At 42.1% G+C, this 26,185-nt stretch overlaps 1 protein-coding gene across 1 annotated transcript; it reads right to left on the bottom strand.

Annotated features, from left to right (window-relative positions):
* Positions 1–1,175: 1,175 nt before the first annotated feature.
* Positions 1,176–26,185, bottom strand: TMEM273 (transmembrane protein 273). Its single transcript, XM_063339747.1, has 6 exons — positions 26,071–26,185; positions 20,591–20,641; positions 19,609–19,719; positions 17,366–17,390; positions 4,320–4,346; positions 1,176–3,492 (listed from the first exon to the last, which is right to left on the bottom strand). Exons 1-6 carry the CDS (start codon positions 26,123–26,125, stop codon positions 3,447–3,449), a joined length of 315 nt encoding a protein of 104 aa, XP_063195817.1. The 5' UTR covers positions 26,126–26,185; the 3' UTR covers positions 1,176–3,446.

Below are 26,185 nucleotides of genomic sequence, written 5' to 3'. Positions count from 1 at the left end.
TTGCACTGATGCAGCTGACAACAGGATCTGACCTGAATGATCCCACTGTTGCTGTGGCACATGCGTTGTAACTAAAGCCAATGCTGTATCGTTATCTCGTTAGAAATGCATGCTGTGTATGCACCTCTTAGCTCACTTCTTGTGTCTACAACGGACTCCACTTCTGAATAACTCTATTCACAAGCATCATTATGTTGCTGTGCATCTGCTGTGAGGACACTGCAGATCCAGCATGACATAACTGGGGTATGTGTCCAAACCCCAGCTCCAAAGTCCTTCCCACTGTTGTCCTTTCAGGGGAATGCCAGTGAGCTCAGGGAGAGCTCAGGGCGCTCAGCATGGGCAGGTGTAACCTGTGCTGGACAGGCAAATAAGTGAGCACAGATGCCTGTTGTGCTGGTCGTGGACTGCCTGGGCCGCATCTTTGATCAAGAATTAGTGGAGCTAGCAGTGTCTTTTGTCTTTTGACTGAATGCCTCCAAAATGCTCCCCTTTCATCTAGTTTTCCTTCACTGATTATTTCCAGGCAGTGCTGTGCAGCTTGGCCTGAATTCAGGAGCTGCTGATGCTGCAAGCAGAGCTGCAAAAGCTGGTTGTAGGAATGGGCAAAACCAGCAGCTCCTTGGGCTGGCAAAATGGTTGCATCAGCCTCATTTGTCTGTACAGAGTCAGGCTGGCTGCTGCAGTTGTGGGGTGGGAGAGTTAGGCTTCATGAGGCACCGATTGCTGCTGCCACGGCAGCCCTGTGCAATGGTGGCAGTTATTACGTGTGCCCAAACCTCTCCTTAGCAGCAGAAGCAGCAGCTCTGGGAGTCCCTCGTCCCAGGCTGTCTGTCTCAGTGCTGCCCATCCTTTTCCCACACCCAGGGAGCCAAGACAGACATCAAAAGGTTTCAGGAACCCATAATCTATTCACCACCCCAGCACATTTGCCTAATCAAGATTACTAAACTTAATTCTCCAGGCCTTTCTCCTCTACTGCTTGTAACTTACCATTTTTTGTTTATTTTCATCTTTATTTCCCATAGTGTACTGAAATGATGTGAAAGAAACATTTGTTCACACAAATAAGGGAAGGTAATAGCTTCCCTCCCTGACCACATGCTCTCTTCTGTTCCAAGTTCTTAATTAAAATGGTACTAAAGGAAGCAAATCAATTAACAGATACCTTACAAGACGGTTTATTCACTTACACATGTACACACACACAATTACTTACAAGTATCACATTACTGCTTTAGTTTATCTGTTAGCAAGTGCTGCTAATGAACTGCGGTGTTGCTGAACTGGGTAACAGACACCTAAGAATCCAGGAAAGTTATTCCAATGTATCAATTTTCTCTGAAAATAAACCTTACATTTTGTTGTTCAAAATGTGTGGAAAAATTGACATCCAGTTTTCATGTTCCTTTGCACATACATAAAATTACCTGCTTTGCTAAAGTCAGAACAAAACCATATCCAAATCCTTTTAGTTACAGTTACAAGTAGTACAGTAGCTTATTCTTCATAGAGTCAACATTTTGATGTATCTGCTCTGATGCTCTGACAGTGTGTTGACTCTAAGTCCCTGACTCAGCACATCAGCTCTGCCTTTAATGTGTAGGATTAATTGCAGCTCTTCACGGTCTGAAACTTGATTATTGGGTGGGAGGCCCTGGTTTCTGTGACTTTTTTGAGTGATATTTCTTAATAATACACAGAATTTCTAGATTGAACTTCAGCCTAACATTTGCCTTTTTTTTTTTTTTTTGTTACGTTGATAACTTCTGTTATATTGCAGTAGTGAAGAACTGGAAAGGACTTTATTTATTATGATCCGGCACATGGCATAACAGAGAGCAGACACTGGTTTAAAAGTTAACTTGAGGAATGTATGTTAGATGGGAGATAAAAAACATCCATATGTCTATAGACATTGGCCTCAGCTAAAAGTTTAGGAAGACCCAATCTATTTACAGCTTGTGGTCTTTGCATCTGGATAGTGGTTGTTTGTAAGTCACAATAAAATAGCGTAACATCCTGCTTGGAGTCACCCTGTAATGCTACGACACAACAGCTATACCTGTGAAATACTGTGACGTTGCTTAACGTTGTGCATGCCTTCTACCTGAGGCTCTCAAGCCTTTGAGTCCTGCTGGGTTTCCTGGGAGGAGCTGCGGGAATAGCAGAGGACGCCCAGCGTGGCGTTGCTGGTAGCTAAGTGCTCCCATAGCACCCGCAGCTGACATTTGCTGCTCCCTCTTCACAAGCTGAAAGGAAAGCCTGGCTCGAAACACAAAAATCTTCCTGCTTTTCTTGCACCTTGTGATGACAACATCTGTTATAATACAGCATTCTTGAAAGAAGTGGATTAAACAGAATAGAGTCTGCAGCATTATTTTCTAAACTGAGACCAAAGCCACAGGCTCACAGCTTTGGTAAAAGTTGGGATGTGTTTACAAAGTATCTTGGGTTTAAACGATTTTAAATTATTTAAACTATTCTAAATGTTCTGAGACAAAGTTCTAATTTTTCTTCTTGTCACTCCCACTGTAAGAAGCTTGTAATTGGAGCCAGACAAAGCAATTTTGATGAAATCAAATTCGACAGAATATAAGGCTAGAACAAGAACGAAGGGGTTGGGAGACAAATTATTCGTAATTTCTGGTTGAACTTAGTGCATTGTTTTATACTAAAAAAGTGGGGATGGACGAATTTTGGAAATGTTAGATTAGCTTGTTTGTAGAATGTTGACATGAAATGTTTTGTTTCAAATGTCCAGAAATTTTTTGTTTTGAGTATACAAGACTGTTTTTGTTTCAATGTTCTAAAAACAAAACATGAAAAACACTATTTCAAAAAGGCATTCTTCCTTTTAAATGACCACAATTCATTTTAAATGCTGAAATTAACACTACCACCTACAGTTAAACAAAAGACATCAGTCCTAAAGCTAAAAAAGATATAACTTTTGCGTGAATGAAATGTTTTCCTATTAACACAAAACATAGATTTCCTGAAAAAATTGGAAAGCCTTGTTTTGCTTCAACCTCAACTGAATGATTTTTCAAGTTACTTCAGTCATTATTTACCTAACTTGAAATATGTGCATGACCACGAATTCTGCTGCTGAAATGTATGACTACCTTTTTGATTACCTTGTACTTAATTGATTTTAGAAATTAAACATATACTTATCACAGACTAAACAGGACCTATTAGTGAGCAGAGCTCACCTATTTTATTGTCCTCATACATTTCCTTCATATACATGCTGTGGGGGATTGCAGGCTCTTTGTGTGCAGGTGATTGAAGTTAGCATGCACCAAAAGCTCTTCCTGTAATCAATCAATCAGTCTTTCAATTAAAGAACAAAGAAAGGAATCAGTATTGGTGAGATTCCTGCCTGTGCGCAAGAGACTTCTATTGATCCTCAGGCCAGGTAACTGTTGATTGCAAAAGGATTATTGATCATTTGTACTTTGTTTTCCTAGTACATTGATGTCGTCTCTGAAAAGAAAGGAACATTACAGGTTAACGATGACTTTCTGGCTTTGGTTTTGTCTGGAATGATCCATAGCATCATTATAAAAGATGAGCTGGGGGATTCCCAGATAAAAAATATAGGAATTCTGGAAAATCATTAATGGAGTTGCTAGAATTAAATTCATGAAGTTTCTCCCACTTAACTTTTATTTTCCTAGAAGTTTCTTTGTATCTTTGGAGATACCTGTTTTTCCAAAGTGAGTTAACAGAACAAGTGTATAATTCTATCTGTTGTGGTGACGTCCAGATGCCCTCTTCGCTGACAGGTAGGAATCCACTAGCAGCAAGCAATGCATTTTAGGGCAGCATCCTGCTATGAGAACTGCTCACAGTACGCTCTGGATTATTGTCGTTTGGGCTGCTTCCCAGTATTGCCTCATCATGTGAGTAGGGAGCAGCTCCTGGATCCATGTTGTGGCTGCATCTTTCCATGAGCTCACTACTTGCAGTACCTGCTAATGGGGGGGCAGCTGCACTGCAGCATAGTTGTGCCGTAACGTAGACAGCCTTGCAGTATACCTGGGCCTTATGTTAGGGTATTCCATGCATACAACTGGGAAGTTGGAGGACGAGGCACTTAAATGACTTGCCTTAGGTGATGGAGAGTGTCTGGCAGACCCGCAGGCAGATCTAGGCTGTCAGTAGGAATCCAGGGTAATCCCACAGCCTTTATTGCTGTGCAGCCTTTCCCTTTATCTAGGTGGATGTGCATTTACAGCTTCTATGTGTCTGCCTGGTACTGTCATTCCATCTCCCTGCTCCACTAGACTCCCCTTTCCACCAGAACATACCTGTTTTGGCTTGATCCCATGTTTGACCTGCAAAGTATAAAAAGTGAGATATTAATTGTGACTTTCAGAGTAGTAATCAAAGATGAACCTTCAAAGAAGCAACACATTAGCAGCTGGGGAAATGCAGGAACTTTTAATCTTTTCTCTTTTCTTCTCTGCTGTTAATCTTTTATTCAGTTTTACTCCATCTAGCGTCAGTGCTTGGAAATAAGATCTTTTCTTGTCTTGTAGCCCTCAACTTGTTTATATTCTTAGATCTCATGACCCCACTGGGAAATGGTATCCATTGTAGTCCGTTTCCTTCAATACTACTTAAGCATGTTTTGGTGACTTTACTAAAGAAAGAATTCACAGGAGATTTGGCAGGCTTCTCGTAATTTGCCTGTCTTTTTTTTCCTCCTCCGAGAGAAACTTTGTCACACGTGTCTTTTAAAAAGCTGTGCTGAAATTTTCTCTTCATGTGAAATTCACTGCACTAACTGTTAGTGTCTGTAATGATGAGTTAAGACCTGATTCTAGTTTGAATGGGGCGTGCAGTCCATGGGAGACCATATGGTAAGGCATATATAGGCTGGAATCAAAGGGAAATCTCTGGGTTTTTTCTGCTATTTCCTCCCTTATTTCTTTCTCTAGTGTGGGACTGGGGTGAGTCAGCATAGCTCTACAAAACAGCAATGCCTGCACCGGCCCACAGCACTTTCACAGCTAAATTTCTGTACTGCCTGCTTTCCCAGCCCTCGGGGAGCTTCCAGGGCACCCAGAGAAGGTGTCTGCTAAAGTGCAAGGAGGAAAACTCCCCAGCACCTAGCTCATATCTGCCTGCCAGCCTCAGCCTGCTCTCCTGCAGCCTGGTGACCACACTGGAGGTACCTGGGAGTTGTCTCGGCTCTCTTTTGCCTGCACTGGTCTGGCACTTCACAGGCACAAGGAATTCCTTTTAGTGACACAGCTCTGATGTTACCCAGGACATCACGGTTATGTAGCAAGATTTTTCAACTTGTTCCAAACTGTTTGTGGCAGCTCATTCCCAGGAAGGGGAGGCCTTTCAAAACATAATCAGGAGACTTGATATGGGCTATGCTTATGAACTTGTCAAAATTTCTTCACACAACACAGATTTAAGCATGTGAACTAAGTTATACAAATTTCTTCCTGCCTGGAACTGTAACCATTAAAAAAACCCTTCTCCCTCTTCTTCTGACTATGACAACAGATTAATGCAGAACAAGGCCATTGCAAAGTGATTTGAGCTAACTGGGGTGAATCAGCAATGAATTAGGTTCAGGGATGCTCACTTGATCCCTTCCCCTGCCTGTGTCGGAGGAGAAGAAGGTGGCAGGAAACTGCTGGGAAGGTCATTGTCTTTCAGTGCTGTTCTTAAGTGATTGCCTGTCTGTGGCCTAATCCTAAGTAACTCAATTCTCTACATACAAAAAAAGCAAAGAAGAGACTGGTTGGAACGCCAGTACTTTTCTCCATGTTGCCCAGCGTAATCAGTAAGTCACTTAAAGAGCGCGGCTTTCTTGCTGATGCTCTCAGGCAGCCTTCCCGCTGTTGACAATGCCAGGTGCTGCAGAAAAGGATGGTCTAGCCTTTCTCAGCACCTCGGCTGTAATATTTCACTAATTCCTTTGTGACAGATGTCCTTGAACAGAACAGCCTGATCTCTCTGAAAATGATTTTTATGTTATACCGCATAGATTTTTGTCAGGGCCAGTTCCCTGAGGCAGAGGAGATGTGTGACTGCATGACCAGGACATGTGGCTGCGCTGAGAGGGAGGGGGAAGTGGAGCAGGACTGTCTCTGGGGATGGGACACTCTGTTGATCCCACGCTTTGCTCTCTTCCAGGGAGTTCTGGAAGTTCACTCAAAGGAACCAGTTCATAAACACTAGAAAAACAGCATTTCAACCTAAAAAGGTAGTTATTCCTCAGCACTTGTCTGCAGCTCTCAGTCCCCTCCTCCACCTCTCCAGTGCCAGCACAAACATTTCAATGTCTATGTAGTAAATCAGATTTGGGAGTGGGCCAGGTGTTGTTTCTAATGCACAAAAAATAACCTAGTTACTTTTCAGACAGTGGTTTTCTGTCTTTTTGCATTTATAAGTCCATACAAATTTTCCATTGAAGCTGTGCACCTCTGTGAAATGTCTTTAAGCCCAATTTAAACCTATATGGAAAGCCTTTAAGCCCATAAACCTCTGTGAACCCAGAGAAATACTCTGTGGATCCCCAAGCATTTGCAGTCTGCAAGGCAGACATCAGCATCTCTTTGTGTGATATTTCTGTATTTCTTTCAGCTTGCTATTTGCTCTCTGACACCAGGCTCTAAAGTGTACATGGGATATGGAGGTGGGTGGTTATAAGCAGCAACCAGAAGAAAAACAAACAGCTTTGCTGATACCTAACACAGGCCCTTCAAGGCAGAACTCTTGGAGAGCAGGAGATCAGGGAACTGAAATAAAATGATCTGACAGACTATATAAGTGATCTTAAAAAAGGATCTATAAATAATCTTACTTTCCAAGAAGGCACTGAAAAAAAGGCTCTTAGTAGCCTCTGAAATTAGTGATTCCTTTTGTATATGTTTAGTGTGACCTTGTCCATAAATTCAGTGGGATACAGCAAATTCTGTGAATTAGAATATGCAGGAGTTCTCATTTGGTGCTGTTCTTTTCTGGCTAAGACCCGTGTCACTCTGTGTCTCTTGTGTCAGGAGGCCTTGTTTTTGCTTTTAAGCTGTCCTTTAGATATGATAGCAGCTTTCATTCCTAGCTAATCCCATGTTGTCACCTCTCTGACAAGCCCTAGTCAACATAAAGCTACTCAGTCTGGATGTCAGATGGGTGCTGCCTGGGAGCAGGAGGCTCTCTGCTCGATGGCATCTAATATTTGAGTTACCCTGGGTGTCTGTTGACAGGAATGAAGAGGGTACTCTTCCAGAAACATTTCTCATTTATTTTTTTTTTTTTATCCAGACTTGCAGCAGCTCCAGGGAAAGGTAGAGTTACTCATTTATTGCTGGAATCAGTGGCACCAGCAAATTTGCCAGCAGAGACCACGATGGCTGTGGAAGGAATTGCCTCCAACAGGTGTCTGAGTATTACCAGGAAAGCATTCGCCTGACTCAGCAGGTTTGGGATCAACTCTTACAATCAAACGATTTAAAGCTATTCAAGACTAGCCTCAAACAGTTGTGCAGAGGGGTAGGAAGGAGTAAGGATTGCTCCCTGTTTGTCAGCTGCGAAAAGGTCAACCTCAATTGCAGCCCCCAGATCTGAAGCGGGCACAGGCATCCTGGGCCAGATGCTCTCCCAGAGAATGTGGAGAGTGGCCAGAGAGGAGCAAAAAATAGCCAGGAGCGTGGCTCTGCCTGTCAGGCTGGTAGCTGGCATCAGTGAAGTATGCTGTATCCTGGAAAGGCGTTTAATGAATTAATCTCACCCTAACAGTCTGGGCTGTATGTATGTGTGTATATATATAAAAAACTGTCTCTGCGTGCGTGTGTGTCTGTATATGAAGTATTCTCTCCATTCGGGAATGGTGCTAAGAGGAACTGAGCCTCAAAGTGCCTACAGAGTATCTTAGTGCTGCTTTTTAAAGCCCTGTGTCTCCAGCACAGTGCAAAGCTTAGTGTCCTTGGTTTTGAAGTGTGTGATATAAAGATTAATTTCATTTTATGGAAAGGGTAACCTGAGCCAAAGTAACTTGTCCAAGGTTGTTCAGAACAACAAGTTCGACTAGACAGGACAGTGACAGAACCAGGTAGAAAAGGCAGTTTATTGCTCTAGTCACTGGTGACCATTGCCTCAACACAGAATGGGTATTTACGTTTTGGTTCCGTAAGTGTGTATGTGCAAGGAGTTGAGACAGCCATTTCTGCTGAGATCATTTGCTCATTTTTTAACATTTACACAAACACACATGGAGTTGTTTAGGCCATCTGTGTTCGTACTTATGTTTATTTCCAATAGCATGCATTATTATGGCATTTGTGCAGCTTTTAAATATTTTTCATTAAACTCCATTCCTAGGATGCTTACTGAGAAAACCTAAAGCAATGAATGCAGCTTTCAGTCTATCAGCCGCCCACTAATCCCTACAGCACTGAGCGAGGAATGGGGCCAGCCCCGGTGTATCAGCAGGACCAGACTCATCTTGTGCAGGTGGTGTCTGCTCCTTAGTGAAGTGCAAATGCACCTCTGACTAAGAGGACTGTAGCCCAAGTAGTCTTCCACTCCCATTCTCCCCATAGTTGTTCTCTACTGATATTTGGCCATGGTGGCAATATGGAGGCTCTGCAGTCAAAGCAGACCAAAAAGGATTAATTTTTGATTGATTTTGCAAGGCTTATTTAGATAATGGAGGAGGCTAAGTGTCTTTATTAGCTCTGTTTTTCCTTATTTGTAAACCTCTAACAACTTAGAAAAACTTTGCTGACCTGATGATTGGGTTGTTCATAGAATATGTTAGCTGGCAGAATGAAAGAGCTTGTGAAGAGCTGCTTGGAAGAAAAAAAGAGTGGCAAGTGAAAGAACAGCTTAGTATATAGCTGAGGGATGTTAAGAGAAAAATATTCAAGTCTTTGACCCCAGAGGTGTCAAAGATTCTACATGACTGATTTTTTTCCAGATCCAAGAAGATGACATTGACCATCAAAACTTAAAAAGAATATTCCTTGGAAAGGAAAAGAAGAAAGAGGCTTGTTTTAGAACAAAAACAGATGCAGGCAACTCAGTGGCTCTAAGGAAATTGAGGCTTACTGAAGAAATCCAGGAAGTTGTCTGGATTACTGAGGATTTAGAGAGAAGAGGGGTGCATGTAGGGTATGGCTAATTTTTTCCCTTTCATTCTTCACTTCCGTTGTTGCTTTATCATCATGCCTGAGGAGGCTACTTTGCACTGATCGCAGCTCCTGTAAGGAGTATCTGTAGCACTGAAACTCAGTTTTGCCTCCTTTGCAAGTCCAGAAGATGCTTGTGGCACACAGGAGTGGAATTGGGGACGATGAAGACTCAAAGCCAAAGAGTGTACTCAGACAGCCCAAAACAAGGACAGGGATGCAGTCAGTCTGTCCAAGAGCAGTGGTCTGCAAGGTACGGGAGCTGTGACATACTTTGTATTCTATAAGCACCACCATCTGTAGTCCTCCGCATGAGAAGAAACATATACCTGCAGGCTACAGATGAGATGTGAAGAAAGCCCAGCAGGCACCGGGAAAGATAGCCATAATGGAGATGGGAAAATAGATGGACTAGGAGGCAACAGAGCTCTGCCATTTCCGTCTGCTACAGTGATGTTCATAGGCAGGTGAAAGCTGGATAGAGTTTTAAGCTTTTTGGTATGTTCTCCAGTGCTTTTTTTTCTCTGCTTTCCCGTATCCCTCCGCTGGATCTTGCTCTTTCCAGACCAGACAATGGTTTCTTTTTTTTTGGCAGGAATGCCATGGCTGCACACAATAAGGGCAAAGCTGAGTTGAGTGTGGAAAAGGAGGTAACTGGTGGTGTGGGGTGGATACACTGGTGTGAGTTTTGTGGGACTGTGTGAAGTGATTGTTGTGCCAGGGAGGCCCACCCGAGCTGCAGTGTGAGCAGCCTTCTGCCAGGTGTCTTTCTGGCAGCTCTAGTTTCTGACAGCTGAAGCTCTTGTTTTCTATGTTTGCTGTTGATAAATATCTTAGAGGATTCAGTCCGTTCCAGGCACTCTTCTGCTAATGCAGAAATATGAGACACCTCAGGAACGACTGCCCATGAGAGACCCATCAGGTGCCAATGGTTTTGAATGGCTTCTGGTCATGTGACTTCAGCGTCTTCATAAGTCACTGGATTGGGGTTTTTTCTTTCTTTTTTGTTTTCTTTTTTTCTTTTTCACAAGGCTGGTGAGTTGAATTTGCAATTTGAGTCGGTTGCAGTTTGAGTGAATGGCACAAAGTCATATATGACATTTAAAGAAGAAAGTACTTTTTGAAAATCAGGATTCTTCATTGTTACATGTCCAAAGGCCAGACTAGGATGAGACCAAGCAGCTGGGACTCTGTGTGACAGGCTAAGCCAACTCACCTTTTCAACCAAGACTTCCTGTTCTGGTAGGATTGGTAACTCTCAAACGCTTTCCTTAGAATACCAGTGACTGTGCTTTAAAAATGCCTTTCCTATGCCTGTATTTCTTGCTCGCATTCCATGTGTTGGATGAGGTGAATCAGAAAGATAAGAGACAGATGGAAGTAACTGAAGGAGCATCTTTAAGCAATAGGAAACTTGGAAGGTGGAGACTGTAAACTTGCAGATAAAGAAGGGATGCTATAGTACCCATTTCCTGGGGGTACGTGCTGGACATAGATTTATGCCTAGGAGAATGTGAGCTTCTTCATATCCATCTGCAGTTGACAATATTAGTGCGTTGTAGTGATAGACAATTCAGTGGTCACGTATTAGGTGTAATGAGTCATTTATTTCACCTCCCTTTGCAAAGGTGTCCAAACAAATCTTATGTTAGCTTTTTAATGGGGGTCTTAGCAGGAAGGCCATAGCTTGAATGAAATGTGGAGAATGAACTAGCCTCATTCCAGGTATCTCTCCAGGCTGAGAAGTGAGATATCTTACTACTGGGGAAAATGTTCTCTTAAAGTTAGCTCAGTGCAAAGAAAACATCTGTCTTCAAGTCTAACAAATTTCCACAGCAGGGAATTGCTTCATTGCAAAGTAATTAAAATTCACAAAAGTTGCTGTAGCATGGCTTAAAGCAACCAATACCAGTCCCTGCTTCCTGCTCTCTTTGTATAAAAATCTTCTGTGGAGAAGACATCCTAGTTACTCTGATTAGGAACTGGATAATTCCTTTGCAGATTTATTTTTGGCATCATGCTATTTCAAGTACTTTTGCAACTGAACTTGCCTATAGTAGAGCAGCAGTATGCGCTTCCATCTTTCGCAGATATGATTTCAATGGCTAGTAGGGCGGCTGAGACAGTATCACTCGCCGCCGGCGGAGTGAATGTATAGTGTTACGTGTGACTAGCTGATGCAGTATCTGAGTCGCTGCAATGCATGTCAGTGCCCAGCATCCTGCGCAAGCTGTGCTCTAGATCTTGATCCTTTTTCCTTCTGCACCACTATTCCAGGGACATATTCAGACAAGGCTACAGTCTCTCTTTCCCTGTGTATTTACGTACGGATTTTGATTTGTAGATTTTGGGCCCATTTTCCAAAAGACTCCTGCTTGTGGCTTTCTGAAACACCCTAGCATCAAAACTAGGTCTCCAGTTAAGTTCATTTGTTAGCTCAAACTCTGGTGATTAGACAGGTTGTGTCTCATTTGCAGCTGATAATATCAGTGATATGACTCATACCTACTCAATTGGCTTCCTGTTTGGTAAATGATGTGTTCTACAATTCACAGTACTACAGGCCAATTTGGAGTATTTAGATCAGAAAGAACTGCTGTCCTCTCCAAAACCAGAGATTTTTCTTTCCATCTGACTTTAAACATGTTTGAAGGATATGAAATTGTTAGATCAGATCCTGTTCACCATCTCTGCTTGTCAGTGCAGTTGGCTACAGACCTGAATGTGACAAAATGCTAGGAAAAATGTTCTTTGCTTAAATGTTTAGGCTGAGACAGTTCTTCTAGTTGGAAGGAACTGCAGCTTAACATTCAAACTTGCATATGATTGCCCAAACCTAGTCTTTTTCATGCCATCCATCTCTGATGTTTATATTTTCCAAGTGGATGACTTCACCTCCTGTTTAACCCATGGTGGTGTTTTCACAGTTAGACAATAAGGAGACTGCAGGCTTTCAAGGTGTGATGACATTCCAAGCCTTCCTCGATTTGCCTAAAGAATGCTCTCATTTTCAAGAGTACTTTGTGTTTCCCAAGCATAGTCTAGCAAAGGAAAGAGATGTCTGTCCCTTAGAAGAAGTCGAGTGGGGAAAATACAAAAGAACATCTAGATGCTGCTTTAGGTAGCAAAAGAAAATCACTGATACGCTTGGCACTTGGCCGATGCAGCTCTCAAGCTCCTTCTCTCCTCCATCAAACATCAGAATGATTTGCATTTAAAACCTGATCTCCTGCTGAGTGATTTATGTGGGGGCCTGTAGAACCCAGTGAGTGGCATGGGGAGTTTTGGTGTACGCTGTTGCCCAGGATGTGTTGAGGCAACAGATTCCTTTTTGTTATTGCAGCAGGTTTAAAATATGTACCTTTTCCTTTTTAGTAAACACTCTCTGTCTCTCCATCCTTCTCCTTGTCTCTGTATGTCTCTTTCTTTGTCTCCTTCTGTCAAAATAAATCTGGCTGCCATGCAGTGTAGTTAACTCAAAATATTGCTAGCATTAAATGTGCCCAGACATTTTTATTAATACATTAAACTTGCATGAAATTTTTAGGCATTATAATTTACCAAGCTTGCACCAAGATGGCATTTGAAACTGACATGGCTATTAATTAAAAAAGAGGACATTAAATAATTGTCAGTTGACATCTAGATTACTGCTTTGTTAGCTGACAGAAGCTTGCCTCAAGACTCTTTTTCTTCTCAAGTGTTAGTAAATATCCCATTGAGTTTAAGGGCATCCCATTATGAATTGGTTGTTTAAATCTTAATGTTACATACCTGACTAAATAAAGTAAATGCTATTAATTATTTTACAATGAGCTGTCAGTGTCATGTCAGTGTAGAAACACTTCTGGTTTAAGTATTTGGCAAAGAATCAAGGAGGACACATCAGAATGCTTCCTGATTTTAGTGGAAACCTGTTCTTCAAATGTGTTGGTTAGGTTCAGTACCAGATAATCAAGGTTCTAGCATAAAAAAAGATTATCTGCACTGAGGCCTTCAACTGGTACGAGGCTGAGCAACTCTATCGATAATGATGCTACTGTGCTGTGTGACATCCACTCAGAGTATGTCCCAGTTAGGGAGAGAAATTGAGTGGCTTGAGACGCTTGTGGGAATAACGATATGAAATTTAAAACAAAATTTGGCTGAAGGTGAATTTGGTGAATGCTTTATCAGTTGGATAAAGGTTTTTTCCTGAAAAAAACAGTAATAATCATCACTGGTCAAGTAGAAAATAGAATAGAATCATAGAATCATTTAGGTTGGAAAAGACCTTTAAGACCATTGAGTCCAACCATTAACCTAGCACTGCCAAGTCCACCACTGAACCATATCCCTCAGCACCAAATTTACACGTCTTTTGAATACCTCCAGGGATGGTAATTCAACCGCTTCCCTGTGCAGCCTGTTCCAATCTTTGATAACCCTTTCAGTGAAGAAATTTTTCCTAATATCCATCCTAAACCTCCCCTGGCACAACTTGAGGCCATTTCGTCTTGTCCTATCACATGTTATTTGGGAAAAGAGACCAACCCCCACCTGTCTACAACCTGTCAGGTAGTTGTAGAGAGCAATAAGGTCTCCCTTCAGCCTCCTGTTCTCCAGGCTAAACAACCCCAGTTCCCTAGCTGCTCTTCATCAGACTTGTTCTCCAGACATCTCACCAGATTCGTTGTCCTTCTTTGGACATGCTCCAGCACCTCAGTGTCTTTCTTGTAGTGAGGTGGCCAAACTGGAACAGAGTGTTCAAGGTGCAGCCTCACCAGTGCTGAGTACAAAGCTATGACCATTTCCCTAGTCCTGGCCACACTATTTCTAGGATGCTATTGGCCTTATTGGCCACCTGAGCATACTGCCAGTTCATATTCAGATGGCTGTCAACCAACACCCCCAGGTCCTTTTCTGCCAGGCAGCTCTCCAGCCACTCTTCCCCATGCCTGTAGCATTGCTTGGGGTTGCTGTGACCCAAGTGCCGGACCCTGCACTTCTTTTATCTCATACAGTTGGCCTTGGCCCATCGATCCAGCCTGTCCAGATCCCCAGTTCTCCTCTCCGATCCTAAAGGGGTAGTGTCTTGATTATCACTGAGGGTTTCAGGATGTCTGGGTTATTGGCTGGAGTAAATCTAGAACCGGGTGATTTCAGGTAATGGACTTTGCTTTATCAAAGTGTTTTCCAGGACTAGCTACTGACCTAAAAATGCCATGAATTAGAATCCACAGGGAATTTGAAGCAAGTAGCTAAAATCAGTTTAGACCTAATTATCACATGTCTTGCTGGTGACCTGAATAAATGGGAAACTATCCCTATGATGAAAAATAAATCAGATAAAAAGGAACATGCAGCTTAGATTTTCTTGAGGAATCTCCTTGGTATTTATAATACTGCAGCATTTACAGTGCAAGTACTCAGCATGAGTAATATTTAATTGCTCTTTTCGGGAAAAGACCCAGGGTGGCTTTTGTGTTTGTGGGGTTTGGGGGATTTTTTTTGGTTATTGTTGTTAAGAATGGCTACCTGCCATAAATCTTCTTTTAGATTTATACAACCACAGCCAGTTAGAAGAAAAGTAGTGAAGCCCAAAACATGGCATATAACCCCATTCTTTGGGTCAAGCTTGGTCCCAAAACAAAGACATGCCTATGGAAGGCTACCACATACTTCAGCTATTACTTGTGCAATAAAGATCCAGTTCCAACCTTTCAGATATTCCCATTAAGTATAGGCCAGTTTAACATGTCCACACAAACTCTACCATCTGGAAAGGCCCTACCCTGAAGAAGGTTAGGAGGAAAGATAAAAAAGTACATTGAATCCTGTATGCTTTATTTCCTTTTGATTTTCTGTGAGTAGATTGCTTGGGTTGCAGAATGATGAGGCAAAACCAACTAAGCTAGTTCTGTATCAGCTATCTGAGATGCGGAAAAGTATAGCTTTGTTTATAAAACAAAGCACCGTTTATATTTCCTTACTAAAAATTGATGCTATCTTGAGGATATCTGCATTTCACTAATCCTACTAAGGATTAGTTTCTGGGGCATTTTTAAATGTTTGCTATGATCTGGTAGTATTTTTACTGTCAGAGGTTTCCTTGAGACTGGTAGAAGGCTGTACTGTTTCCTCAGATTAACACCTGCATTATAGAATCCCTTAATGAGTCACCAAGGAGTAATACAGAGATGCCCTGAAGTGAATGAGAACAAAGATTTGGTAGCAAATTACTCGCTGCCACAGTAGAATTGAAAAGTACAACTTTAAGAAGTGAGAGTGGATTTCTAGTTGTTTTCTACTTAATCTTTAACATACAGAGTTTTGCCCTCAAACATTATGGAATTACAAGTTCTCTCACTGATCCGCGTTGGTGGCTCTAAGCCAAAGAGTTTGTGTACTGTGTCACATTTCCAGCCTTAAGACCAGAGTTTTGGCATGAAACTGGAAACTTCACTCTACCTTTTAGCAAACACCTGTAGACTGGGATGAGGAATCATCAAAGGGGTGAATGTAAGGTCATCACTAAAGATGTTAAATTTTGCTGCCATGACAAAGTCAGTCACTTCCCCTAGAAAGATCAGAGGATGGTATCATAGATGTTCAAACTGTCTCTGAAGGAAAATATCACACATAATAAACAGCAAAGGGAGGCAGAAAAGTTCAGTGTGGAGTAGTTCATAGATTGTACCATCTGCATTTCATCCAGGCAGTAAATCTACTGCTTTCTGTGTCTCTTCTTGTCTTTGTCCCTCTCTTCCCTTTATTCCCTTTTCTCTTGACTCTGGTGTCTGACTTTTCTATTTCAGCCTAGCTCTTTCTCACGCCCTTCCCATTTGTTGCTCTGTCTCTACTATCCTTAATACACCAGAAAGTTTACTGTGTATTCTATGTTTGTTCTTCTGGCCATCTAATAGTCCTAATCTATTTTAGGTTAATACACGGAGATTGTCAGTGTCTTGTAAGAGAGTAGTGTGTTACCAGAATGGAAACATTTTGTGACAGCTAGTTGTGTTATGTTGGGGAAGCGTCTTCCTGGGAAAATAACAGATGCTTCACGGCTGGGGCCCTTCTCTGTTGGACAGTCAAAACATTGAAGTACTTGCTGCAAGGGGTGCCCTTGCTTTGATCTTCAACTGAGTGTTTACATATGCTGTGCTCCCTTTATGAGGAATGACTCTGATAGGAACATCCTTCTATCCAGCTCTCTGAGAGAGGCTAAAAGCCATTTCTTAGGTCATTGAGTACAGCTGTTGTCTTCAGTTCATGAGAATTCTGATAAATTAATGTTTGGGGTTTTTTAGTCACTTATAAAATGTCTCAAAGGGACACAAAAAAGTCTCCACATCCGTAGATTACCATGAGCCAACAGACAACATGCAGTCCAGAGTCCCTTCAGAGTCCCTGCTCCTGTACATCTCTACCCTATTGCCTAAGTAGTCTAGCATTGCCTCTTCTGCCCGTGGTCCCACCAGGTGCTCAAAACCTAAAATGATCTGTTTCTGGATAGTGGGGAGGAAGGTGAAGGGCAGAAATGCATCCCTTCCAGCAGGAATGATCGCTGCATGACCTTGACCTGTAAGAGCCTGGAGCGAAGGGTGTTCTCAAAACTGAGATCCAGACACAGTAACTGGGAAGTTTTTGATGAAGTATTTAGCCTAGATTACATCTTTTTCCTTTTTTTCTTTTTCTTTTTTTTTTTTTTTTAAACCTAAAGGGCTTGTGACTATGTGACAATACAGTAAAATCTTTGTTTCTGAAAAAATGTGGAAAAGTTCTAGCAATGTCAAAGAACCTCCAACTTCAGCACTTTTGAAACAATGCCTTGGCTTTTATCCCTAAAAAATGTTTGGGATTTTTTTTTTTAATGAGTTTGCAATTATAATACATAGACCAAACTAAAAAAAAACAAAAACAACAAAACAGCTTAATCAAAAGTGTTTGAAGGATTTTCTTTTTAAAGAGAATCTCAGTCTGCTGGGATTTCTTTCCTATTTCTTAAATGTCAAAATCCTGTTAGAAGGAATTTCCTTTTTCCGTGCAGATACAGTAGATACACTGTGTGTCATGGCTCTCTAGAGGCTTACACGTGTGTTATGTGTTATTATTCAAATCACAGTTGTGGAGAAGCATCATGCATAGAGACAGAGAGCAGTTAAACATTGCAGTGTGTGTATCATGCCACCTCAGAAAAGACGTGGGGCAATGACTCTTACCTTCTATCCATTTTGCCATCTGACTCTAAAGAGAGAACAGGAAAATGCCATTAGTTAAGAAACCAGGAACAGAGGGGTGATAAGCCTGCTCAGAAGTTGTGAGAATGCAACCAGGAGAACATGGTTACAGCTGCTAAAGATCCATCCATCCTTTCTGCGGCAAAACTCTTTGATATTAGTAGTGTCATGCAACCTGCCTAAAGCACTTTTTCATTCTTGCAACTGGAATATCTCATGTCAATTTTCTCAGAGCTGTGTCGTTGCTATTTTTGGCTATTTTGAGTTTGATTGTAGCACATCCCCAGAGTGTCATAAGAAAAAACTTTGAAGGCAGATGCTTGGTGAGGATGAGGTGGAAGCAGTTTCCCTTTAGGCCTGCTACGCAGTGCCACGAAAGAAAGCATTGGCCATTTGTCTTTCAGGAAGAGGCATTACATTGTCATTTGTATCCTCATGGGGTACCTGGGGAGTCTGTGTGCAAAATTGCCCTTTAAAAGACGAGTGTTTACTGTAAATAGGAGGGAATCAAGTCGTGACTGATAGGCTGAGCTCACTGTGGCAGTACTGGGCCCAGAGAGCTCAGGCTACTTCACTTCAAGCTTAAGAGTTAAGAACACTCTGCTCTCCTTTTTGCTAAGTAAAAGTCTACTACTTACTACTATTGCTGAAGCAGTGTGTCACGGTGCACTGCTGACTTAGTAGGGTTAGACAGTTCTGGATGCTGGGAAATTACCTCTCATTTGTCGTGTGAAGGTCAACACAAAGATCTGGCCACCAGAAGTAAATGTTTCTGTATACAGTGGGTGGACAAGCAGCTCCTAGTCCTGTGCTGTAGCAACCTGACTGAGTTCTGTCACTGCGTTTTCGTTGTTCAATGTCTGGCTCATTTTTGTGGTGGAAACTGGCTACATTTATGAGAATTTCTTTGTGTTTAAAAGTGGACTGCGAGGTCTGGCATTTTGCACGTAACCAGAGCTGGAAAGGTGCTTTTAGAAATTCACTGTGGCGATGCCATACAGAAAGCAATGCTTTCAGTCCCCAAACTGTGTTATTATAGTCCCTCTTCTTTCAGTAAGGATTATTTCCCCGCATGTTTCATGAGATTGCCTCACTGTTTCCGTTTCTGCTATGGTTTCCTTCCACGGCAAATTTTCATGTGCTTCTAAGAGCACAGACCTCTCTTGACAAGCGAAACCTAGCTTGCAAAGATCTAGCAAAGTCCCATGATTCTTTTTTGCAAAAAAACCCCAGCTTATACTGATGTTCTGGTCAACTGTTAGGACTTTGCATTTCCTCATTTGCCTCTATCTGTTGCTGTTGTATTTGCTATGCTTTTTTTTATTTCTCAACTGCAGTTGAGTGTTACTCTGTGCTGTTATCTCATTCCATAGACGACAGTTGTTATTTCAGCAGTGGAAGAAATCATCCCAATATTTGCTCTACAGTGCTCTGTGGAGCACTTTGGAGTCCCGTCAAGTAAGAGAGGCTCTGTGCAGAGGATGGAGGGCCGTGAACCAGCACTGCCTCTGGGGAGGCCAATGGAACAAATTCTGCCTGTCACTAACTTCTGTCTACTGGAACAATGGGTGTTATCCAGTCTAAGATTTTGGATTTGAATCCAAAACCCAAAACCATGGGTTGTAAACTGCTGGTCCAAAGTCAAAAGAAGCTGTTGCTGTCAGCAGTTATGATGTTAGATCAAAGAGCTTTTGCCTGTTTCAGATGAAAAAAAAATGTTTTCTTGGGGCAACCTGAAAACCAGTCACAGTGTAAAAGTTATAGGGAGTTTTGCAATGTACTCTGATGGAAACTGCGTATCTGAGTCAGACAGTCACATTTGAAGGGAAAGTCCAGAACCGGTGAAATAAATAGTAATTTTGGCTAGGAAGTGTGGGCAAGCCTTTTGCCCATCCTGCAAATCCAACAGGCTCTTTAACTTATGTTGAACAGACAGAATTTTGTTTTTAAAATTAATTATTCTAAAAGATACCCCAACAGTAAGCTGAAGTGAATTCTAGTTCTCTTGTAAAGCTGAAGAGCAGAGTTGGTCATACTGAAATGTGAAACATGAATCCGCAGTTCTAGGGACTCCAGTACTTCAGACACTTTTAAAGTAGTTCTTCAAAGGAAAACCAGAGCTGTAGTACCTAAATAATTCCTAACACTGAAGCTCCAATCTGCTGTATCAGAACATAAGGAGATCTAGATCTCTGGATAAGAAATCAGGAGTATTTTTTTCTTACCTCCAAAAACATTGTCAATCATTTGTTTTTTGATCAAGCAGATTATTACTGCTACAAAACCGATTGCTAGAAACGCTCCCAGAGTAACTCCTATAATAAGATATGTGAAATCTGCAAAAATTGAAAACAAGCCAGTGAGTATACACTACTAAGTAATAAATACAGTGTTTGCGTATCAGACGTGACATAAAGTTGCCAAAGTTTAAATGCATTCCTAAAATAAAATTAAAAATTAAAAATTATGCTTGGTCTTCAGAAGGGGCTGGTAATGCTGAACCAGACTAGGCAGCTGAGAAGAGTCTACTCTATCAACCCCCTGCACACCGTGAAACCATGTGAACCTGTGGCTAAGGGGCTTAATGCCATTTTAGGATAATGAACAAATTTAGCCTTTGGTGCGTACAGGTCTCTGTTGAGTTTTAGAGCTAGGGCTCTACTTTTCCCCCCAAAGTGAAGTTTCCCATCCCCCTTCCCTTGCCACTCTGTATCCTGCCAAACTCTTATTCCTGCTTCCCATAGCTGTACACGCACAGCTTCATCTCCACCTCCCAGTACCCAGCCTCCTGCCCTGACCAACTATTCTGCCTCTATAAGTCTTCACTGCGAGAAAGCAGGAGAATTTTTAAGCGTTAATTACAAACTATATTGTGATTTTTTTTTTTTTTTTTTTTTTTTTTTTTTTTTGCATCACTGTGTGTACATAAGGCTCCACCTTCATCTGTGAGACAGGAGAGTGCCTGTGTTCAGGATCTGTGTTCAGGCCCTTGCCTCCCTATGCTCCATTATATTAACTTAAAAGTCATTTAAAGGCCACAGTCACATGGCAGGACTTCGCTGTGCTAGGCAAAGTACAAACACACAACCAAATTATTATCTTTTAGACATAAAGAGTATGTAAAGTATTCTAAGAACATTCATTTTTGTTATATTTACTTTGTCCCTAAGTGCCTGTCTAGAAGCAAAAATCTCACCTTGAACTCACCTGTTTCCTCCTCTGAGTTTCCAGAAGCACAGACCTTTGCTCTCCAAAAATCTGAAATGGAAGTATTTTAGCCTGTTAGGACATCAAGGAGAATGCCATATCAAGCTATTTCCAAGGGAATAGTTGATCCTGGTAAAGCTTAAGAAAGGATCTGAGGCTTCGTGGAGTAGTGAAGTGTTATCAGTCAAGTTAATGAGGACATCCTAAGAATGTGGCCGCTACATGCCAGATTTTGGACCAAATAGAAAATACATTTTTAAGATTTTTATGTTGTCTTAGCACTGTTTCCATTCTAGAGTTTTTTCACTGCAAACCTGAGAGCTGTATGCAGGAGAAATTGCTATAAATCAAGAAAAAGATTATGGATGCAGTAAAGCTAATATAGGTGCTAACAGGAGAGATTATGGCACACCCCAGCACCCCACTCCAGAAAATATGAGTCCCAGTCCTGCCTGTAGTTCCAGTCTTCAAAATGTGACTTACTGCTGGCAGAGAAGAGAGTCTTTTCCTCTAGCAAGAAAACCTATGGGCTGGAAGCAACCTTTTCAGAAACTCCCATGCCAAATCCCCTGCTCATCAAAAGGAGACTTTCCTGGCCCTTCCCTTTTCTGTAAAGCCACTGAGCTGTGCTGCCTGATGCTTGGAGTGCGCAGACCCTCAGAACGGAGTGGCTTTGAAGAAAAGAATTCATTCCCATACACTTTTTGAAGGAAACAGATTCAACATTTTTGAAACAAGACAAAAAAAAAAAAGTCAAGAAAAAGGAGAGAAGTCATGTTTAGTTTTAATGCTGCTTGCTTATTATAGGAAATTGCTAAAAATGTACACTCAAATATTTTTTTCAGGGATGAGCATACAAGGATATTCCACCAAAGTCTTTGCAAGTAGCTCTAAATGATGTAACTGATGTGTAGCAGCAGGAGGTGCCCGGAGCACGAGAAGGCTTTAAAGGCAGATATAACTCCTGCATTTTAAAACAGTATGCTATGAAATTTCTGTCTCCTGTACATGCTTCAGGCAGAACATGAAGTCCTCTCCTATGGCTCTGGCTCTTTGGCAATCCACTGCCTGGGTGACTGTATATATGGGACCTGGTGAGAAAATAGACGTTTTGCACACAACATTGTCGTTTCATAGGCATTCCCCACCATAGTGGGGAATTGCGAGGGTGTATCATCTGGCTGAAACTTGAGTGGGATTTTAAGGTCTTAAATACATCCAATTTTCCTACTGCTATAAGGTGTCCAACATCATAAGTCCCAGCTCACCTCTCCTCTCTGTCCTCCACTTGTGGAGAAATAATTCTCTCTTCTTGAGGTTTTGGGGGTTGTGCTTTCATTTCTTGTCCAGTAAAATGAATGCTAGAAATGTGATTGCTTTTAAACTTGAAGCACAGTCCTCTCACTCCAAAACCAGCCATTTTGGTACCTTTACGAAACCCATCTCGAGTCTGCTTTTCCAACTGCTGAAATTCTCTCTTGAGCTGAGTGTGGGCTCTGGGACTTCCGTGGTTATGTCAGAAAAATCTGATATATTGGGTGTCTCACACCAGATTTGGTTTTATTTCCTGGTCTTAATCACATTTCTAATCCCAAATTTTCATAAATTACAAATCAAGCTTCAAAAATCTGGTGACGAGCTCAAAAAAAAATCTTGAGTTTTAAAGAAAATGTATTTTGGGAGCTATAATTCTGACTTGAAAGTCCTTTTATGCCAAACTTTTCTTCATAATTAAAATGTCTGGAAACTTATTTTATATAAATAGAAAAGTTTTCTCTCCAAAAAGCCCACAACACTCAGAGAAGGGAGTTGGGAGGGGTGGGGAATCGAGTCATAGATATGATCCCAAAAGCTGGCTATTCTAAATGACCAAAATCAAAGTTACAAAGAAAAGGAAATTAAAAAAAAAAAAAAAAGTCTAAGACTTCACAGTGGGTGTAAAAAGCATAGCTCCTGATTTTCCAGATTAAAAACCAGTCTCTTTGCTCTCGCCTGTGAATTTATTTCATTATAAATTTAAAAAAAACCCCTTTCTTCCTTCTCCTTAATTATTCTTTGTGCTCATATGAAGAATGTTTTAAATTCAAACATAATAAAAGTGATATTGTATTACTTTTATTATCCTAATGATCATAATACATAGACGTTAATGTATGCTTTCTAATGGAATTAAACCAGTGACAGATTATGTGGTTTATGGCAGAAATAATATTTTACATGGAATATTTTATGTAGGTCAGTTTAATATATTGAGATTAAATTATTAGTTTCTTTTTAAAAAGGGAGGGAGGGAAATCCCTGAAAACCCACAGGACTAGAACATTTTCAATTCATACTTTCAATATGGTTTTAATTAAGGTTTAATATCATTTACTGGATGCTGCTTAAGTACCGTTTGCTTTTGAGGACTGTGTTAGATAGCCAGCTTCTGTTTGTTTCGGTTTCTCTTTAGGTGGAAAGAAGTGGACTGACCAAGTCAAATACACTTGTGTCACTGTTTGACTTGGATCCCCTCTTCAGTTTAGATCTTTTGGGGATGTACACAAACCTCCTAGTGCAGAGGAGTTAGAAACGATGCCTCAGATTGGGACTGGAGTGCTGCACAGTGCTAGCTTTCTGACCCCTTATCTCCACATACTGGATTTAGACTCATTCCCATGCCTTGAACAAACCCTCTGAACTTGGAGAATATTTGCTTCTGGGTGGAAGAGCCTTGCAGATTAATTTTATATCTATACATGAGTGACTCATGGATCATTTTTCAAAGGGTCTCAAAGCAACTCATGGTGCTTCCTCACTTCTCCTCTGGCTCCAGCTCAGGTACTATAACAGAGATATGCCCCCCAAGGCTCTGGCTGCACCAGGGGGCTGGTGAGAGGCACGGGCTGTGTCTCCAGCTGGCGGGGAAATGTTTCTGTGTGAGTGTCATTGGTAGAGAGTCCGGAGATGAGACTGCAGACTAGACAGGTCTTACGTTAGAGGTGGTGGGACGGAGATGGAGTAAGTGTGCATCTGCCACGGCAGCCTGCCTGAGGAGCCAGGCTCAGTCAGGTATGCTGGAGACAGGTGTGCGGCTGAGGAAGCTTTTGCTTCTGGCTGCCCACTGCAGTCCTCTGCCAGCACGGTTACCTCCATCAAGGTGCATCTGCTGAGCAGATGATGGACCTGCAAATAAAAACACTGGGCTGGGAGCCCCTGGTCTGCAATCTCAGCGTACCTTTGGGCAGGCTTAGCCCTCCTCAGACCTGCTGTGCGCAGAGCTGGGCTATGCAGAAAACAGCTTCTGAGCCACACCGAGGGATGTCCTGTTCTCCCTGTGCCCTCTGCCACATAACTGTGCTCACGCAGTGCCATGCCCATAGGTCAGCACAGTGAGGAAAATGGTGCAGAGCACAACTTGGGCATACGATCAGGGAGCAGGAATAGCTCACTTTCCCCACCTTATTAGATGTTGTGAACAACTCCCAGCCACAACCTGCAGTGATAAACAGCAACATGTGCCTCGTTTTTCTCAGGGCACAGCACTTGCCTACGTCCCTTTGCTTGTTGTCTCCTGCTTCCATGTGACTTTCTTCTCCCTTCCTCCCCCATCTCGGGTTTCTCCTTATTGCGGCAGATAGTGGCTGGTCTTGTGGCATTGCAGGAGCCAGGGGTTCAGTGCCATTTATCTTTGAGGCAGCAAATGGGAAAGGAAGCAAGTATCACAAGGCCAGGCTGGATGAGGCTTTGAGCAACCTGGTCTAGTGGGAGGTGTCCCTGCCCAGGGCAGGAGGGTTGGAACTGGATGATCTTTAAGGTCCCTTCCAACCCGAACCATTCTATGATCTGGGAAACCCAAAGGTAGGGTGGGAAAAAAAGGATGGCTCACAGTGGGTGTCTGAGCAACTCCAGACTCAAATAAGGAATGCCCATGACAACAAAGCAGTTACAGGCAATGATCCTGCTGGAAACCATTCCTGAAAACCATTATTAAAAAACAGTAAATTTTGTGTAGTGTAGCAAAATTCCCAGCCAGGTGTAAGTTTACTAAGACAGATGCTGTTGGCACCCAGGCAAACGGGGTCCTTCCTTGGGCCTCAAATTAGAGGCAAATTCCTTCTCTGTAGTAATAGATGAGGACAGGATTCACTCCTACATGGAGACAGGAATTTGTTGAGCTGCAGTCCTTACCAGGGACCCCTCCATCCAAGGCCTGTAGATTTGCCGTTGCCTGCACCATTCCATGGAAGCAAATTAATGCATTTTCCTTGTATCTATTGCAAAGTGCCTCTTGCTGTGGAACATGTCCTGCTGCTCTTGATTCTACATCTCTTTGCTCTAGGCAGATGCTACTGCAATTAATGAGACTCATGCCATTTGTTTGCTGCCCAATAACTAGTCTGTAACTAGGGAGCAATCCTTGCTGACTTTCCTTCACATCTATAAGAACAGTTAGTTATGCATGTCCTGTGTGTTGGACAGTCTACAGTTCTCTGGAATATTGGAAGTGTCTATAGAAAGGTGCAGAGGGCTTCAAGGGCCAAGAAAAAAAGATAGTGCGAGACAAATTGCTATGTATACCCTGAGAAGGATGACAAGAGGATAGTGCACTGCTGTAGACTCATGGATAGCTTTGCTGCAGAAGCTGAGGCAGGAGTGGATATCCAGTGGATGCCAGCTGGAATAGCTAGTCTGCATGACTCAGGTGGGGCAAACTGCCCTTGTGGGATTCCCCAAGGGTAGATGATGATTTTCTCTGAATTTCTGCATGAAGTAGGGTGGCGTGGGAGGTGTCCATTAGGTAAAGATCAGGATTTTGCCACCAGAGGGTGCCTGCCCCCTTACCTAAGGTCTCGGAGACCACGGTAACCCAAGTAAAGTTCTGTCTTGGCAGCTCTTGCCAGCTCTGTCCCCCTCATTAGTCCCAATGTAAATATGACCCCTGCTGACACTTCCTGTCCATGAGCTCCACTTCTTCCCTGCACAAAGTGGAGGTGAGTAACTGTGAAGTCAGAGGCAAGTTGTGAGGATGAGAAAGCCCTGCTTTGGGCTGGCAGGAAGCATCAGAAGCAGCCTGAGTCAGGAGCATTGAAGTCCTGTAAGTGAGAGTCGCAGAGATCAAAAGTAGCTTGCAGATAGCATGCACACAGATCAACTTTTTCCTTATGCTCCACTGAAGTACAGTTTTCTGTACAGTGCCAAACAAGGATGCTCAGCAGCTCTGCCGTCTCATCTGCAAAGATGCAGGTATGTAAATTCATGGTTTCTTCTGGATTGCACACAGCTGACCCCTTAGCACTCGGTCTATGACATGTTAGCTAGAAAACTCAGCAAAATACCCCACTGTCTCAACAAATGTTCTTTCTCCAGGGAGCAGAGTTTTAAACAAAGTTTTAAACAACACACATACAATTAGACTGGGAAATAAATAATACCACCAAGTTCAGGAAAAAAAAATAGCTTTTAAGAAGAATGGAAAACAAATATGATAGATCACTTACGTAAGAGAAGAAGAAATGACATTAGGACTGATATCCAGCTCGTTAGTAGGGTCATTGTGAAGTTTTGACAACTGAGTGTTTTCAGCAAAATTTTCTGAATTTAGCTCGTCTGTGG

Source organism: Chroicocephalus ridibundus, chromosome 6 (genome assembly GCF_963924245.1).
Source record: "Chroicocephalus ridibundus chromosome 6, bChrRid1.1, whole genome shotgun sequence".
Taxonomy (NCBI): domain Eukaryota; kingdom Metazoa; phylum Chordata; class Aves; order Charadriiformes; family Laridae; genus Chroicocephalus; species Chroicocephalus ridibundus.
The sequence above is the reverse complement of the archived record's forward strand: the minus strand, read 5'-3'. Positions and strand labels throughout refer to the sequence as shown.

Bases quoted from the DNA above. Each gene is read 5' to 3' on its own strand.
- TMEM273 (XM_063339747.1), bottom strand. From the start codon at position 26,125: ATGACCCTACTAACGAGCTGGATATCAGTCCTAATGTCATTTCTTCTT. The intron at 17,391-19,608 runs GTAAGAAAAAAA...TTCTCTCTTTAG, and splicing joins GATTGACAATGTTTTTGGAG to AGTCAGATGGCAAAATGGAT. The intron at 3,493-4,319 runs GTATGTTCTGGT...CTTTCTTTTCAG, and splicing joins ATGGGATCAAGCCAAAACAG to AGACGACATCAATGTACTAG.